The 19,441-nt window shown below is 38.1% G+C and overlaps 1 protein-coding gene across 4 annotated transcripts in view; it reads right to left on the bottom strand.

Annotated features, from left to right (window-relative positions):
• Positions 1-19,441, bottom strand: part of WDFY3 (WD repeat and FYVE domain containing 3) — a 370,646-nt gene that overhangs the window by 110,064 nt on the left and 241,141 nt on the right. For 3 of the 4 annotated variants that reach the window (XM_073600175.1, XM_073600201.1, XM_073600193.1), the window contains 10 exons: positions 18,765-18,955; positions 11,764-11,916; positions 11,094-11,167; positions 9,292-9,453; positions 9,073-9,167; positions 6,370-6,490; positions 5,102-5,319; positions 3,753-3,988; positions 1,584-1,718; positions 520-699 (listed from right to left, as the gene is read on the bottom strand). In XM_073600175.1, coding sequence (XP_073456276.1) covers positions 520-699; positions 1,584-1,718; positions 3,753-3,988; positions 5,102-5,319; positions 6,370-6,490; positions 9,073-9,167; positions 9,292-9,453; positions 11,094-11,167; positions 11,764-11,916; positions 18,765-18,955 — 1,565 coding nt within the window. The remainder of the gene's footprint in view (positions 1-519; positions 700-1,583; positions 1,719-3,752; positions 3,989-5,101; positions 5,320-6,369; positions 6,491-9,072; positions 9,168-9,291; positions 9,454-11,093; positions 11,168-11,763; positions 11,917-18,764; positions 18,956-19,441) is intronic. The other variant, XM_073600184.1, reaches the window with a different exon arrangement.

The raw sequence follows: 19,441 nt of genomic DNA, 5'->3' as shown, positions 1-19,441 counted from the left end.
AATGATACCATAGAATATAGAAAATAATAATTAGCAAGCACGAATCAATGATTTCTTAGTCCCAGGCAACAACTTTATCTTTGTAGTGTAGCACATAAGTGTTATAGTTTATAATTCTAGGGAATAAAACATTACCATGGAAAAATATGGTGAGCTCAGTTTTCAGCTGCAGATTTGCAGAATAAAAGCAGAACTAAGAGGAGACCTTGACATCTATGACTATTATCCTTATTAAGGACTATTATCCTTGCCCTGCCAACAGGACAAGTAACTATTGTATAACATTTCAACCTAAATCTCAAGTAACTATTATAAAAAAGCTCATAAAATTTATTTTTTTCCCCCCATTACAAAAATATTGATGCAGGTTTGTACATTTTAGTGACTGCTTATATGTAAAGCAATACGCCTTTCATGTTCCAAAACATGTGTTTTTATATTTGTAGAAGCAATCACACTCTAATCACACACATCTTGTCATGTCTAATAGAAGTAACCACAAGAAGAATGGCTCTTTACCATTTCAGAGTATGGACGAATGTTAAAGGAGAATACAGATGCTGCCAAGGCACACAGGAACTCAGGGCTGTTCCACATTGGAGCAAGGTCTGGAACATTGTGGTAGAGGTAACGGAAGAACTGCATCAGGGTAACTGGGTACTCTCGAAGCCACGAGCCCTCCTCCTCTGACTGCCATGGCTGTTTAAAAAGCAAAAGTCTTAGAATTAATGCAACATCAGCAATGCAACTTGAAATATTACTTGCTAGAGAGATAGAGAGATTAGTGAAATTACAAGTATTGTATAGTAGCTTGATACCAAATGATGACTGCAGATTATACAGTGATTAACTGCCACTGTCTGATAAAAAGAGTGTCAGTAGTAAAATTAAATTAATACTTCTCCTTATGGAAATTAAAGTATTTATCACCTCAAATTTGGCAAATCAATGAAAATGCATCATCTTTACAATCATTTTTAGATATATACGAAAAAATAAATCAGTTTAATGCATTGCAGCCGCGATCAGTATATCGTGGGCTCCTGCAGACATGTCCTCCAACTGTCTGCCCATGCCTTTCTCTTTGAAAGCCAGAGGACATGTTATTGGACTATGACAGCTCTCATCAGTGCCCCCGCAGCCTGTTGAAACGACAAGTCCATGTCCATCTCCTGCAGTGGCAGATGGTACTTGTACTTTATTAATTCACAGGATTCATTCTGTGAATGAATGACGTAGCTGTGTTGGCAGAGCCCCACACAGCCTTGCAGCTTACAAAAAGTGACAGCAGTTGCAGGGAGAAACCCCTGTCAGCTGTTATAGGGAGGGGTGGATTGGGGGGAGAGGGGTAAAAGCTGGAATATGTTACATGTTCCACCCTATATACGGATGGAACATGTACCATGTTCCAAGGTGAACTTAGCCTTTAAGTGCATGGCAATCTGGGTAAAAGAAAGTGGGCATCACACAAAAGCACAACAGGAAAAATTTTAAATTAAAGATATACTGCCTGACGACTCGAACGTTGTAGACATTAACCAAGGTTGCTTTAAAGCGCACCTCTTGAAAATATAAGCACTTACAGAATTAAGCATTGTTCTGAGCATGGCCAGCAGCAGTAAGGCAGCTTCTGTGCAAACATTGTGGATGGAGGAGAACACATTCCCACTGGAAGCAGGAACTCCAAAGATGAAAGTCCAGATGGAATCCAAGTCAAACTAAGGAAAGAAAACATCAAATTACAATTACAGCACCAGAAGCAATGTAAAGCCTGGGATCTGCACCCTCCAAGGTTTGTTTGGTGCCAGAGCCAATATCTACTTCTGTGCCTTGATTCTGAGCAGCCTACTTTCACTGCAGTAAGTGACAGAAATAAATAATCTTTCTTTATAAAGGACTGCACAATGTGGCATCTGGGAAGAGAACCTCAACCTAAAAAATATCAAACCACAAAAGGCAGGTTTGAAGCAGAACCTCTAATTTTAGGTAAATTATATATCAGATACAGAACTGACAACAAGTCAACAGGTGTCCTTAAAAGCATATCAAAACCCAAAAATAAAATGTTAACATATAGCAGCACGCCAATCCCTAAATGTTATGGTTACATTTGTTTTTTTTGTAGACTTTTTCTTTATTTTTACCATGTGATACGACAAGTAAGTCTGCTAATTTAACCTTCCTTTAACAGACCAAGCTGTCCAGGCAAAGTAGCAATTAGATGGCTGAAACAAACCATTTACCACTGACAATGGTCTTTAAGACAGGAAGTTTGTTACTGGCAGGATCAATAGGTAAAAATAAAAGGAAAAAAGGCCTGAAAAAAACCCCACAGTCATCACATTTAAGGACTGGTAAGGTGCAGTATCGTATATTTTTGCTTTTGGATTTAGATACAATTTAATTATGAGGCGTTTTGTGGGGTTTGCTGCATTTTAGCTTTGTCTGCACAAAACCCCTGGAGTCTTAAGCAGCCCATAGAAGATGCAAGTTTCTTTCCTAAAAGAAAAATAATGGTAATTTTGTTCTATTTCTTTCCTTTCACCACAGGTGGAAGGAAAGAAAATCACTTGATTCCCCCATCAACAGTCAGTGTTGAAGAAGGAACGCCTCCTGCAGTGCTTTGATGTTCTATCAGCAGGGGGCGCGGGGAGTCTTCCCGGCCAACAGAACACACTGATTGCTGCTAGCAGCTATAGCCGCTGGCAGTTATCGAAAATAACAAATTCAACAGACTGGTTGTACCCAAGTTCTTCAAGGGATCTACTAGGGTATAATCAATTTGCCCATACATGGATTCAAACCTGGCTGATCCCTGCTGAACCAGCTGAAATTTGATCCATGTATGGTCAGCTTTAGGAGAAAGATTTCCGCCCATGACTATACTAGGCAGATACATTATCTGTTTTTAGAAAAAATTACATGACCAATTTATTACGCTTATTGACAAGCTCCGCACAACCTTTCAATCTGGAAAACGTATTAGGCCAAGTGAAAGGATTTGTAATAAGAATAGCAAAACTTGAAATCTATGTATTTAAAGCTGAAATCTAACTAGGTTACACGATATATTGCACAATATAGTAAATAAAGCATTTCTACTGGAACAAGAGCCAGGTAAAACTAAAAAGAACTAAGAGACACTCAAGAATCACTTAATTTAATTATATAGAAATGTTGGTTTCAGAAGACCATTAAAAGAAAACTTGTCCTGCCTTGAAGTGTTTCAGCTACATCTTACAGTATATGCAAGATTTATTTGTGGACATTACTGGAGCAGAAATAAAAATGTTGTGTTTCTGAAAACGGAAACAATGAAAGTTTTTAAATGAAAAGAAATGGTGCAGGTAGTTTTAGTTGTACTATGTTTTTTTTAGCTTATATTTTTAATCTTCTGATCTATATATGTGGCCTATGTCACAATCCTGCCATGTCCACTTTAATAAACTGATATGTAAAGTATGATAGAGATGTGCACTGTTCATCGATTAGAGGATAAGGTATAGTAGATATGCAACTACTGGAAAGTTTATGCGTGTTGCTTCTTTTTTTTTCTCTATGTTGATTTAGAGGCCGCTGTGTGTTCCTCTTAAAAATATATGTTGATCGACATTATGTCTCTGTATTTTGTCTAAACTTGAAACTAATAGAAGGAAAAAGTTTTTGAGAGAGCTCTAGAGTAATTATACCAGATTTATTGTCTAATCTAAAGAGTGACAAAACACATACATGCCTCACTGGTTAATTCCTACCTGGCAACCCCGGTTACTTCGGTTGCTGGTGACAGGTGCACTGACCTGCAAGTTCTCAGGCAGTTCAGTGACCGGTTGCTGAAGGAACAGAGCCATGAGCAGAAAGTAAAGGGCAGGTACGTTAGTGTGCTTGGGAAGAAGTGACTGAAGGACCGGGAAGCCAGGGAAATGACATGCATCACGGTTAATCTCCCTGAGCGTTGATCTGCCGCCAGCACTCCTTCCAACATTGAAACCTGCAAAGTCAAACAGGAGAAAATCTGTTGCAGACTGCAAAAACAATAATGCAAATCTAACATTGCTTGGCTGTTATAGGAACAACAATATGCATGAACAGAGAGAGAGAGAGAGAGAGAGAGAGAGAGAGAGAATCCCCAAAACGCCCTCAGACCTCTCTTTAGAACCCAGCACCATCATTTAAATGGTCCAAACAGTCTACCACAAATTAGAGAGCGGTAACTGACAGACCTAACCATGAATAAAATGCTTTAATTCCTCCAAGATAACACCTATGGGGTAAGTCCACGAGGTGTAAACAAGGCAGCAATAGACTTCAACAAAATATTATACACCACTGCAGAAACAGCCCAGCTGAGAAAGATCAACCACAAGAAACCATCCAACAAACAATCCGGCGAATGGTTCAACAGAGAATGCAAAAGAATTGAGAGAGAGAGAGAGAGAGAGAGAGAGAGAGAAGAGGGGAGAGAGAGAGAGAGAGACTAGAAGAGGGGGGAGAAGAGAGAGAGGGGGGGGAGAGAGAGAGGGGGGGAAGAGAGAGAGGGGGGGAAGAGAGAGAGGGGGGGGAAGAGAGAGAGGGGGGGAAGAGAGAGAGGGGGGGAAGAGAGAGAGGGGGGGAAGAGAGAGAGGGGGGGAAGAGAGAGGGGGGGGAAGAGAGAGAGGGGGGGAAGAGAGAGAGGGGGGGAAGAGAGAGAGGGGGGGAAGAGAGAGAGGGGAGAGAGGGGGGAGAGAGAGAGGGGGGGGAGAGAGAGAGAGAGAGAGAGAAAGAAGAGGGAGAGAGAGAGAGAGAGAGAGAGAAAGAAGAGGAGAGAGAGAGAGAGAGAGAGAGAGAGAGAGAGAGAGAGAGAGAGAGAGAGAGAGAGAGAGAAAGTGGGATGGGGAGAGAGAGAAAATGGGTTGTTTTTATTTTTTTGGAGGGGGGGGGGGCGGAGAGAGAAAGGAGAACGAAAAGAAAAATTAAATTTGATAAAACCTGGTCTTCACATATTTCTATGTTCAAACATAAGCAGTGTTAATTCAGGTTTTAGGATTTTTTTTCTTTTTATTGTTTTTGGTGTACAGGAGTTTTTTTTACAGGAGCTGTAACATATTACAAGCAAAGACTTTACCTAGCACAGTGCCGATTTTATTGGTCAATACAGAGTCTGTTTGGTCCAGCCATCCTCCTCCACTAACTCCTTCCTTGAATTTGATAAGGATCGACTGATTGCTCAAAAGAACCACCAAAATCCTCATGGCTGCTGTCACTGTGGTGGAGTGCAGATGTTCCTCCATAAACATTATTACCCAATCAAAGCCGAGAGTCTTCACAAGTTCTTCACAAGCTCTTTATGGAAGGAGAAAGCAAAAGAAATGTAGGAAATTAAAAAACGCACCTTGACAAAAGATTTTTCCTTCCATTTGTAAATCACATGTCCTAGAAACAATAAGGTTGATTTACAAAAGATTTGCAAATGTTCACACAACAAAATGTGTTCATTTCAATTATCCAGTTATGTGTAGATGAAATGGGTAAACTGGGATTTTCTTTTTACATGAATGGAAAATAAAGTGAATCTTCACACAATTTTTAAGTGGTCATTTTGAACTTCTTTAGTAATCAGCCTCAATGTTAACTGAGCTAAATATGTAGACAGACAATCTGCTTAAAGGTCCCTTCCACAAGGGGGGGGGGTGACGGGCATCAGACATCAGTTGCCATCCTTGCCAGGGTTATAAAAAAAAAACAAAAAAACAAAATAAACTCTTCTACAATTTTTTAAAATCTGCAAAGGAAGGCTGTGCATATCGAGTCCGCCAATCCTGACCTTTTTTTTACTGACCTGGAACAAATAACTGAATCTGAAGCTCTGACTTCACTGGCTGGATACTCAGAGCACTGCAGCAACAGACATCCAACTAGCATTTTCAGAAGCAGCTTAGATATTGGAAACCTATTTATTTCTCAGCACACGTTTCTTTTTAAATAAACCCCTCACAACTCTAAGTTCCAAAAAGCAAGCTAAAATGCCACAAAGGAATACATAAAGCGTCCATAAACAACCTTCCCAAAAATGGCATGGTACTTTCAGCAAGATACTAAGCTAGAACTGTATGGCGCTTTTTGTTAAAGCACCACCAACAAAAACATGCAATTTGGATTTTGGACTACAAATCGCACAAGGGTTGAACAGTAATCTTGATCTTTACATAAATTTACATTTTGTCACACTAAATTTTATTTTATACACAAGTTTAATGAACAACACTAATCTAAAACTGCTATATCTCACAGTATCCAATCAAAATTAATTTACAACTGGACTGTCCCAAGTAAACCTGAAAAGCAGTTGCTTGGGAAAAGGCAAGGAAATCTTCACTATTCATAAACACTTACTGCAGATTCACGGTTGTCTTCTCCTTTGTGGTGTAAAGCAGCTTAAGTAACATATCCAATAGTCTGTTTCTCAGAAGAATGAGATTAGCAGAGACAAGTCCTCCAAAGTCATCTTCAGATCCTTATTAAATAAAATATGAATGTTAAATATGCAATTTTAGATTAATTTTGGATTTTTCCTAAAAGCCATAATAATAAAGATGGTCAATTAACAAGCTTAACAGAACTAATTGAAGTTTGGGATTCAGGAGAGGCGGAAGTATGGGTTTTACCTTTTCTATCAAACAAAAAGTTTACAGTTTAGGGTACCTGGGTCTTGCATATCAATATAGTCGCCATATGACCTCTCTAAATAAGATTGTAGAGTATAACTACGACTTATAATCATGAAATGGGGTACAATAGGATTTCTAACAATAATAGTGCCACTTCAATTGCAGGTAATGGTTGCCACCATCCCTACTACTGAATATTTGAACCAAAAATAAACTCTAATGGGGCATTATCGGCAACCAAAGGATACACAAAAATTAAGAATAAACTTTTTTAAAAGATACAAAAAAGTCAGCATCCTTTTGCCTGGTGGGTCCACTTATTTATTGGATGGTCTTGATTGTTTGAAGGGCAGATCAAATATACTTATTGTGTAAATTATTATTTGTCATCACTGTATTTTGCTATGCAATATTACTGGCTATGTTGCATAATACTTTGTCTCGTTATGATATTATTTTTCTTTAGTATGGTACCTATACCCTGATGAAGAACGTATTATAGTTACTGTTTGAAACACGTTGGATGTTGCCAGTTGATAGACTCACTGTGAAATGACAACTTTTACAGCGGATTATAACTGGGTGTACTACAGAGTGCAAGATATGTGATCTAGATACTTTTATGGACATGTTGTATATCCTGTTTAAGATCTTCTTTTAATATGCCATAGCTGTGTGGTAAAGTTTTTATCATGTACAAATAAAGATGTTGACTTTTGTATCTCCTAAAAAAAATGTATTCTTAATATTTGTGTATCTTTTGGTTGGCAATAATGTCAAATTAGAGGTTCTTTTTGGTTCAAACAATAGGATTTCTAAAGACTTGGTCTGCCATAAGTCCACCACAGAAGAATTTATAAAACATTTAGCACTGGTGACACTATGATTCAAAGATAAGTGTGAGGGCATGCAGTACAATCCTCAAACTAATAAACAAAGACTCTTTGGTTGACATAGAAGCACTTGCAAATATCCCTTGCCCTTGATTAGAGCCATGAGAAATTGACCAGGGTAGAATAATTGCAGGAAATAAATGCTTCCTTGCTTGAGTAACTTGCAATCACTAAAGGAATAATGAAATCCAAGTTTATCAGAAAATCCCACAGCTGAAAGTCAAGGTGCCAGTCTGTGAGAATATGATCTCATATGGAGAAATACTTCTATGGAAGGAAATCTTAAACAGGAGTTTGACCATTTAAAACACAGATTGCATTCCGGGAACTCTGCTATATGAATTCTGTAGAGGGCATAAAAAAAATGGATTGCCAATTCTATAAAATAGATGATTTGCCAAGAACGGGGGGGAAATGAACAGGATAAAATACAGTCCCCTAACTTTTTCTACTAGGTGCAGTGTGGAATATAGGGATACAGATGGTATAATACAAACAAAATCTGCCTATTCTATACAATGGTAGTGATTATAGACAGATTCTGGGCCATGGGGTTAGATAGGTTTGCCATAGGACCATATTAAAAAATTGTGTTGTTTCCAGGTTTAAAAATTTTGCCTTCTACCCAAGCAATTTTGTTCAAAGCTTTGGTTCTTTTAGATGTAAATGTACCAGGTGTTAATGCTGTAAATAGTGTTATAGGTATTCTACATTTATGTAAAAAGTTACAAGTCGAGAATTAAAAATCAAACAAAATATAAACTGCAGAAAAAAAATTTAAATGTATTTCATAATTTGTTAGTCATTGCATGGTTGATTATTTAGGATGTCCTAGGTGGAGAGTTACACGGCACAGCCACTAGTCAAGTGATCCACAAGTACAGCATCCATCTAATGTGTACAAGGACTTTCGGGCTACCCATGATGTCAATACTCCTAGTTTAGCTTTTTAGGGATTTGATGGAGTTTTACTATATGTATAGAGGGAGATATTAGAAAAACCCTTTTTAGATGTAAAGCATTTTAGATTTTTTTTTACTATAGTAATGCTATCCTACATGTAAAATGAAAAAAAAAATGTTAATTATGCAGTAGCCATGTGGACAAAGGGCGTCTGGAATGTCCACATACTGTATTACAATAAAAATATTGTGTTACTTTGTGACCTTTGATGTGCTGATAAATGAATTACTTTTATATGACTGTAGGATCTGGTTGTTTAACCAGCATATAAAAATACATTGAAACACAATGCATAATGGAGAAATCATAACAATTAGGCACTTCCATTTACAGCATACTGTACAGTTCACTTGCAGTGCAGAAATAACCAACATTTTTTAAAGAGATAAAATAACATGACCCAGTACAATTAAAATCAACATTTTTTTCTTGTTCTAGTGTCTAGTACAGTTATAGGATGTATTATATTTGGTCTATGAACAAGTACAATGCAATAGTGTAAGAAGAGGCTAAGTTGTGCTTTTCAATATGATGGATATTATGAACTTAATAAAAATCAGCGAAGCACTTACCTGGCTCAAGCTTCTCCTCATTATTTATTTCCATAACAACAAACTTCTCACAAACAGCAAATGTAGGTAGTGTTGAGGAGATGAACTGGCCAAACCTTGACAACACAAAAGCCAAAATATAGAATACATTAATGTTGTACTTCAATGACTTGATTTGTGTCCACAAACTAAAAAGTAGATCATGATACTATTTTCATTTTCTAGGTATTAGTAGAATACCTGAGCAGGTCATTGCTGTTGGGGAAGCCTTGGAGCAGGTAACTCAGTACGTTACTGATGGCAGATATACTGGGTTGGGATAGAGACATGTCTCGCAGAGTCAGCAATAATTTGGGTATCAACTGGAACTCTCTCATGAGCTTCGCATTCTTTGAAGCCTCACTGAAATGAGATATATGGCAAATATAAAAAACTGAAAAATATCTACAGGTACAGCATCATTTTATAGCTTTACACCACTTTATAGCTCTGGTTTACAGCCTTTTTTTTATGATTTAGTGGAATTCTGTGTTGCATGGTATTGCCATATGATAGCTTACTGTATGTTCCTGTTTTAAAGTATATGACGGGACCAAAAAAAATTTATATATATATATATATATATATATATATATATATATATATATATATATATATATATATATATATATATATATATATATATATACACACATACACACACACATATATACACACATACACACACACAGCATATCTCTGCAATACTTGTACATTTGCCATTCTATTGTTTAAATATCCTGCAACTATAGAACATACTTGGTGTTCTGCAAAAAATGCATTCAGCTACTAACTCTTGTTGTGGGCCGACAACATACAGCAATTTTTGATGATTGATGTCAGTCCTAATCAGTTTTCTTTTGCTAAACTCTACTCAGACCCACCCATTCTTTCATCTCAGAAACATAAAAACGAATCATTCTGTAGTTGAAAGATATGGCCTGGAATAACAAATTACTCTCCTTGAGATAACACAAGAAGGTAGCATGGGACAGCTCTGAATTTCTGACATGATCAACAGATTTTTTTGCACCTAAGGCGGAGTTTTATCCAAAAACTTCCACTTTAAGTGAAGGTGTCACAGGGCGGCACAGTGGTGTAGTGGGTAGCACTCTCGCCTAGCAGTAAAAAGCGTTGCTGGTTCGAATCCCAACCACGACACTACCTGCCTGGAGTTTGCATGTTCTCCCTGTGCCTGCGTGGGTTTCCTCTGGGTACTCCGGTTTCCTCCCACACTCCAAAGACATGCTGGTAGGTTGATTGTCTTCTGTCCAAAATTGGCCCTAGTATGTATGAATGTGAGTTGGGGACCTTGGATTGTGGGCTCCTTGAGGGTAGGGACCGATGTGAGTGTGCGATGTATATGTGGAGTGCTGCATAATTTGCCGGCGCTATATGGGTACCTTAAATAAATAGGGATAATTGTAGACACGCACCCACACTCACTCAGGTTGAACTGGATGGACTGGTGTCTTTATTCAACCTTACTATGTAACTATGACCCCCTGACATGCCACATTTGGCATGTCATTTTTTTGGGGGGGAGTGGATACCCCTTTTTTTAGGGGCACCCAGCTCCCACTTCCTTCTCTGGCTCCACGGAGCCAGGAGGAGGTTCACCTCTCCCTCAATCACGGCATGCAGAGCAGCTCGAGCATGCGCAGTGCATGCCTGGCTGTGAAGCCACAGCCGGGCGCCCACAGTCACAATGCAGACACCCGATGAGAGGAGGGGGAGAGGAGCGGGGCTTCGTTCGTCCGCATTGCTGGACCGTGGGACAGGCGAGTGTCCGATTATTAAAAGTAAGCAGCTACACTTTTTGTAGCTGTTGACTTTTATATGGGTGGAACTCTGCTTTAAACTGATATAACAAAAATGCTTTTAAAGGTATATTTAAGAGACCAGAAGAGAGCAAATAAGAGAAACCTGGACACGGTGGTGTATATGGTACAGTGAAAATGTATATCATAGTAACACCTTGTATTTTTCCACTTCAGTCCTACCTGGATTCTGTGAGAAGCTCAATAAAATGCTCAAACAGGGAAAGATGAAGCTCGTATGGTGCATGGAGCCAGACCTAAGAAATGAAAACATGTCACAAAAAAAAAAAAATGCACAGTGTTGGATTTTCATACAGATACAGTGTACACTTATAACATAAATACAAATCATACACCTTGTTTACTTCTGCTGCCATCTGTATATTTACAACCATTTGTTACTGAGCTTTGGCTTGTTCCTCAACTACCTTCCGCTTTATCCCAACCTGCAACCATGTGTTACCAACCTTTGGCTTGTTTCTTGACTACATCTCTGCTTGATTCCTACCTGTTCCAACTGCCACCACCCCAGCTTGCTCAACTTCTGGTGGAGCAATACTGAGGACCGTGACTTGGCACTAACATGCAGTGAAACCAATCTCCACCATCAGGTGCTCTGGTGAAGACCAGTTAGTGCTTAGAACCCACCCCTGTGTGATCTCGCAACATTCACCAGGGTGATCTGCTCGAGTACTTAGCCTACTGGTTGGTGTGACCCTCTCTATTGCTATAGCTACTGGTCTCCAAGCCTGATACCACTAAAACTTTTTTTTACCACAAATTTTGTTTTTCTTTGTACCATGGTGCCAGCTTTCATCCAATTAAAGAGTGCAGCCTCTTGCTAGCCACCTACCTCAAAGTCACATAATAAATCTTGAAAGGCAGTTGAGTTGGGGATAATGGAAGTCTCATGACCACTGTCCACTGTTCCCACCAAGGAAAAGGTGAGATGTAAAATGTGGCTGTTGAGAAGTCCTCTTTTTTTCTTCAGCAACATTGCCAGAAGCTACCATGACAAAACAGAAAAATAAACCTTCTAAGCATGGATTTTATATATATTATAACATACATATACACACACCTTTTTACATGTTTTTATTGAGCAGGAGGGATGAATGTGCTATATACTGTATATATATCCTTTATATTGTAAAGCACTGCGCAAACTGTTGGCACCATTTAAATCCTGTATAATATATTACACATACTAGGTACATTTATGCAATTTGGATTACATTTTTATTGAACAGCAGGGATAAATGTGCAGCTCACCCCATCAGTTTCCTCGCCTATCACTGGCTTACCAACAGACATATCAGACTGGACGTCACACCACTTCCTCAAACTCAATCTAGCCAAAATGGAGCTTATAAGATTTCTTACTCCACATGCCTCTAGCCCCGGACTTCTCTGTCAAGATCAATGGCACAACTATCAGTCAATCCCCACATGCCAGGGTGCTAGGGGTAACCCTGGACTCTGAACTGTCCTTTCAGGCGCACATCCAATCATTGTGCACAAACACCACAATGCTACCAATTCACTCGCTGGTTATCTCTCACCTCAACTACTGCAACTACCTCCTCATTGGATTACCTTTACATAGGCTATCCCCCTTCAGTCCATCACAAATGCTGCTGCCAGGCTCATCCACTTTACCAACCGTTCAGTGTCTGATACCCCTCTCTGCCAATCCCTCCACTGGCTTCCACCGAATAAAATTCAAAGTACTAAGAACAACTTACAAAGCAATCCACAACTCTGTCCCAAAATATCAACCAAACTGATCTCTTTGGTCCTCCCAGGACCTCCTCCTCTCTAGCTCCCTTGTTACCTCCTCCCATGCTTGCCTCCAGGACTTCTCCAGAGCTTCTCCCATCCTATGGAACTCCCTACCCCAAACTGTTCCACTAGCTCCGAACCTATCCAGCTTTAGACTAACTCTGAAAATGCTACTCTTTAAAAGAAGCCTATCCCGCTTCTAACTAATACACTGTGTTTTTACTTTCTCCATCAGCTCATCCCCCACAATTATTGCCTTTTGTACCACTTGACCCTCCCTGTTAGATTGTAAGCTCTAATGTGCAGAGCCCTCTGATTCTTCTTGTATCAAATTTTATTGTAACTGTACCATCTGCCTTCATTTTGTAAAGCGCTGCACAAACTGTTGGCGCTATATAAATCCTGTATAATAATGATGTCCTTTGAAAAAAAAAAAAAAATTGCCGTAACTACACCCTCTTCTTATAAAGCATTTATGATCCATAATAATATAACTAGACTACAGTGTCAGGACTGTTGTGTGAGGAATTGCATTGAATAGGTAAAAAAAGTAAATTGTCGGTAGAGATGCATGAGCTTGGATGACCAAAGTGACAAAAACATTATTTGTGTAAGTTTACTTTTAAAAGTAAACCTAAAACCAAAAGGATGGACTTTATATAGCAGGGTAGAACTATATCAAATACCGATGTAAATAAATGAAAGTAAAAAAATAAATATTCTATCAACATCGACCAGGCTTCTATCTATTTGTATATATTTATATTAATCCAAGCATGCACTACCCCAATATAATGCCATTAGTCGCAAAAAAATGGAATTTAGATATGTATCATGCACCACAGTAATGGGTATTGGGAAAATAATTGGGAGTATGAAGAGAAAAGGATATTAAGCAGATACATAAGGTCAGGTAACTTTTGAATTTGCATAGGAACCTGATGTTTGATGAAATATAAGCTACAGCTAAGCTCCTATGAGCAAATACATATAATTAAAGTTTTGTAGAAAATTATAAAAAATTGTTAAAACATTTCATAACATTAATCTATTGGCGGAACTCAAATCAGTAAGGGGTGTGTGTATCAACAATTTACTAATAGGATAATTCATAGTGCAGCAATATAAACATATCAAACCTCTTTTTTTTTTCTTTTTTGCGAATAGTAAAATTAAGTCTATAATTTGTGTTTTTTGACAAGAGGTTATAGTTTATTTCAGTACATAATGAGAACATATAGCTTTTATTAAAAGTGCAATTTTGTTTATGCTACCTAACGTCACCAAGCAAATATCTATGTGACATATTGAGTGAACCCAATTAACCTTAATAGGAATAACCTTGAAAGCACTCATATCGTCCTAGTGACACTTTCAGCCGCAGTTTGTTAAATGAAAATTTCCATCCTATGAGCACAGACAGCAAATCACAAAGCTTGTCAAAATGTATGATGAATGTGTGCTGCCTTGAGCATAAAACTACCTGATGTAAGATGCAAATCTTGCATTTCTTAATGAATATTTATTCACCTTACTAAGCCATTTATCTAGCTGAATCATATCTAGTCATCGAACTCTTGGCAAGGGAGAAGCGTTTGCATATTGCACTCCATGTAGAATGCTGGTAATAGAGTTATTTTATTATTTCTGTAAGACAAATGAATCTGTACTAGTCTATCAAAAAAAAAAAAATCAAATTTCTGCGTCATTCCTATATGTCTATTCAAAATGTCTGACAGATGTGTGTTATTGACCTTGTAGATGAGAACTTAGATCACATATTACTATTAACTTTACTGCTATTCTCTTTTGCTTTGTAAAATGTTCACCAAAAAATACATTATATGAAGATAAGAGAGAAATGACATCCGGAAACATGGAACTGAGAGGAGGGCAAAGCTATTTTATCAGAGGGGAACAATCACTATCCAGAAAGGTTTTCAAGCTGTCCTATTAAATCCCCCCTCAGTAGTGGGTGATCACAAACAGACAGGAGATCATCATCTGATCTGGATGATCTAGTCAGGCTAGATGTCATATCTCATGTTCATGGGTAACAGTACTATTTTTGCAGCATAACTAGCCAGAACAGCACAGAGAAACATTATTAATAGTTTCTAAAAAATAAAACGAATTATATTGTTAATACGCTGCATCATATACCAGAAGACAAAATGCAAAGCGCTACTCTGCAGTTAGACCTTCACTTATCCTCTTAAGCATTATTTATCACAGAGATTCTCAAATGCATCCCTTCTCCAGGAGACGTATGAGGTACTGCCAAAATTTTGGGAGCAAGTATGCCACTTCTCTTGCTTCCAGGTGTTATTTACCAACTGGCCACTTAGACTTTTAACGCTGTCAGGTAGGAGGGTTCTCAACCCTGTGTAATGTCCAAGTAGTGATTTGGAGCCCACAGATGGCCGCTTCTTTTTCTTGCTCCATATGCCAAACAGAGCAGTGGGCAAGTGAAGCAAAGGTAAATATAGGCTGCCGGTGGGGTCACCATTACAGTGAACCTGTTGCTTGGCCCTGCATAGACAAAGCACAAGTTCACTTATTTTAAAGTGAATTAATTCAGTTTGCTAAATGTAAGCTTTACGATTGAATACAATTATTAGTTTACAGAGCCTAACTTGACAGCAAGGAGCACCCTTTACATGGGCAAGATTAGTGGAAATAAATGCAGAGCCACATTTAGATACCATGCATCCCTAGACAACCCTGAATAATTAGGCCCTTTAAAGGATTTACCTTTCAGATGATACAGACTACCAAACAAGAGAAAGGAGAAATGGTTTTATTTTCCCCAACTATAAAGTCCCCAAAATATCCCATGCACTCCCTTTTCCTCATACAGTGCTAAAAATGTCCAGAGGTGGGACTGAATAGGGAAACAAAATAAGGAAAAAGTTATCACCGGCCCAAAAGTACCATTATCTTAAATACAGCCTTTAAATAATAGTGGTATCAATAGTGGCCCTGGAAGACTTCAAGTGTGACAAAACACATACGGCGGAGCCTGTAATGTCACTGCGTAACTGGAAATCTGCGGGAAGCCATTTTGTTTACCAGCCGGAGTGTTTACAAGCAACTTTTAAATGTGAGATATATATACATATATATATATATATATATATATATATATATATATATATATATATATATATATATACACACACACACACATACACACACACACTATGAAAAATAAAGGATTTGTTTTACTGGTATATACAATGTAAAGCTTTCTGCTTTTATTCTCGATATGAAATACATGGATGGATGAGCAATTGAGGAGTTTCCTTTAACACACCATTTGTAATGATTAGAATACACCTAGTCTTCTGATGACTTCATTTGAGAAGATTCCTTGTGATGCTATTTGATTGATGCACATTTTGACCTTTCTGTAATTAGAAGGTCACTGCTATCTGGTAAACCTGCATGGTGTTACCTGGTGGAAGATCTACCACTTCCATACTGGGACTATTCTGGCACTCCTCTCCTACATGTAAAAATCATCATTTTTTGCTAGAAAATTACTCAGAACCCCCAAACATTCTATATGTTTTTTTTTTAGCAGACACCCTAGGGAATAAAATGGCGGTCGTTGTAACTTTTTATGTCGCACGGCATTTGTGCAACAATTTTTCAAACGCATTTTTTTTGGAAAAAAAAATTGTTTCATGAATTAAAAAACAAAACAGTAAAGTTAGCCCATTATTTTTCTATAATGTGAATGATGATGTTACGCCAAGTAAACAGATACCCAACATGTCACGCTTTAAAATTGCGCACACTCATGGAATGGCGCCAAACTTCGGTACTTAAAAATCTCCATAGGCGACGCTTTAATTTTTTTTTTTACAGGTTACCAGTTTAGAGTTACAGAGGAGGTCTAGCAAGAATTGTTGCTCTCAATCTAACGCACGCGGTGATACATGTGTGGTTTGAACGGCGTTTACATATGTGGGCGGGATGCTTCTATGCACAAGCACAGAGGGACGGGGCGCTTACATTTTTTTTTTTGTGTATTTTACTTTATTTTTATTTTATTTTAACACTTTCTCTTTAATTCTTTTTTTTTTGTATCATTTTTATTCCTATTACAAGGAATGTAAACATCCCTAGGAATAGGGATGGTACGTGACAGGTCCTCATTATGGAGGTGGTCTATAAGACCCCACATCTCTCCTTCAGGCTGAAAAGCACAAGATCAAAAAAAAAAAAAAAAAAAAAAAATTAACGATCCCATGCTTTCCAGCCGCGATCGCGGCTTTGTTTACAACTGTGGCCTGGACGTGGCGTCAAAACGTTGCGCCTGAGCCTCAGATGGTCATAGAGATGACTGGTGACCATCTGGTCACCGGAAATCTCTATGCTCATCATCTGGCGGTGGGGGGTTCTTTCTCCAGGTCCCCGATGGCACAGGAGAGCCCAGAGAAGCACCGGAGGGAGGCGGGAGTGTCCCATCCTTCGCCTGTAAGAACGGTCGCTATGATCGTTCTTATGGTGCACAGAATCGCCGGCTCTAAAAGATGATACCTGAATAATGTCTGTAGCTGCAGGCGTCATTCAAATATCTGCACTGAAAGTCAAAGACGTCACACAAAATCCTTGGGCTGGAAGTGGTTAAGCTGTATTTAAGATACACTGATTTTTGAGTTATTCATGCTGGTGGATGTGCTCACCTTCCTTCACCTGGATATTAATGTTTTTTTTTTACATTTCGACTTTCTACATGTGTCTTTAGTTAACATACATACATATTTTTGTGGGTTTGTTTCAGTTCCAATTGAATCATTCAATCTATTATTAGTATTGGAATTTGCACAGCATGTTCTTTTTGTAATTCTTTTAAATAATAGTACCTACTACCCAATAGTGCCTTGACAGAAGAAAATGCACAGGATTATTGGTGTGGTGGGAAGTTTGCTTCTGAATTTTGCTAAAAGCTATTCATTTAACAGCAATCATGTTATCTAAAGGAAACATTTTCAGTTTTAAAAATTACTATTTTAAACAGCCAAAAACACATGGACAAAGTTTGCAACACATTTTAAAATGGGGATATCTGACCATTCTGTTCTGCTAGCAGTTTTAAAGGGTTTCCCCTCTTTTTGAATAAGCCTATATATAAACCATTCTAAGGAACTGGGGTGAAGACCATGCTTTTTCTGACATATTTGTTTTTTTTTAGAACATTATATAGCTGATTTGTATGCATCACATGAATGTACTATATTTTTGTCAAATATTCGTGGTAGTACACACGAGTGTACATATGAGTGGTTAAGAATTTTTTGATTTACCCCTGATGACATAAAGGGAAGGAGGAATGTCTGATTTTATATTTAGAGTGGTATTAAACCCAAAAATGTCATATATTGCTGCTTACAAATCATTAGATGTAGCTGCATCAGTTTTCTTTTCTTTTCTTTGGCTACCCCCCGTTTTCACCTGGTGATCTGACCAGTAACAGTTTATTTTCCTATTGAGATAAAGGTTTTGCATGAATAAATAAAACATGATCATTTTAATCCCTCTTGCCAGTGTCAAGCGGGTTGTCTCATACAGTACATGTAGACTGATACATTCTGCTGGAGAGTTTGTGCTTTTGAAAAACAAAAGACTTGGTTGCTGGTTCACCAGATAAAAACAGAAGAAAGCCTAAGAAAGAAAACTAACACAGCGATCACATTCTAAAATTGGTAAACTGCAATAAAATAAATGTTTGCGTTTGGGTTTAACACTACTTTAAACATAAGAGGGAAGCCAAAGAACCAATGTAGCACTGGAATGCTATTTAGAAAAATGCCTAACGAAAGACTACATATTAGTAAGGAATAACAGGTTTCAGTTATCAAAATATCCACAGCAAACAGGCAGATTAAAACTTTTATTTCCAGTGGATTATTTTCAATGTAGGGTTATATATAATTGAAGCAGCACAGTAGGGTCCTATTTGAAATCTCTGAATATTAGTTTTGTATGATTTGTGTTTTGTTTGCATAAACATGTTGAGGTGCTTTATTTCAGTTTTTAGCATTTTTTAAAATTTTGTCACACCTGGTAACCTTTAATCCTTTCCATCTCTTTGCTGGCAAGTGGGTTGCTTTTTACCACGCACACAAGAGCCTTGACTGCTGCATAGAGGCCTTCAACATCAGATGCCATTGCTACTAGTCCAAGAATGGCAGCTGCTCCTCCAATGTATTGCAAGGTCGTAGCTACAGGTTTTGGGACAAACGTTCTCACTCCTAAAATACATAAAACATTCATTTATATTATATATATATATATATATATATATATATAAACACACACACACTTTTAGAACGCACAAGTAATACAGATTAAAAAAAAAAATTAGGCTGTGCCCCCCAAATATCTTGTCTATTGTATGGATTCTGACCAAATCCTTTTGGGCAGGAGCACCCCACTCCCTCATCAGTGCCTCTCATTAGTGTCCACCTGTGTCATATAGAGAAGTGTATGGCTCCCATGGTTCAGAGAAGCAGGATCTCCCAGTCTATGGATAGTGTAGGACCCACTAACCATGGGGTACTTTGTCGCAGTAAGTGGGCTTAAGCACCATATCGCAATATGGTGTGACTAAATCCCCATATTTTTTTATAATGTTTTTTGAAAATGTCTAGGTGTTTTAAATAGCCTTGCAGGAGGTAAATGTCTTTTTTGAATGTGTGCGCTGTAATATATTGTTCTGTTGTATGGTCTTATGGCTG

Source organism: Aquarana catesbeiana, linkage group LG01 (assembly GCF_042186555.1).
Source record: "Aquarana catesbeiana isolate 2022-GZ linkage group LG01, ASM4218655v1, whole genome shotgun sequence".
NCBI classification, from domain to species: domain Eukaryota; kingdom Metazoa; phylum Chordata; class Amphibia; order Anura; family Ranidae; genus Aquarana; species Aquarana catesbeiana.
The sequence above is the reverse complement of the archived record's forward strand: the minus strand, read 5'-3'. Positions and strand labels throughout refer to the sequence as shown.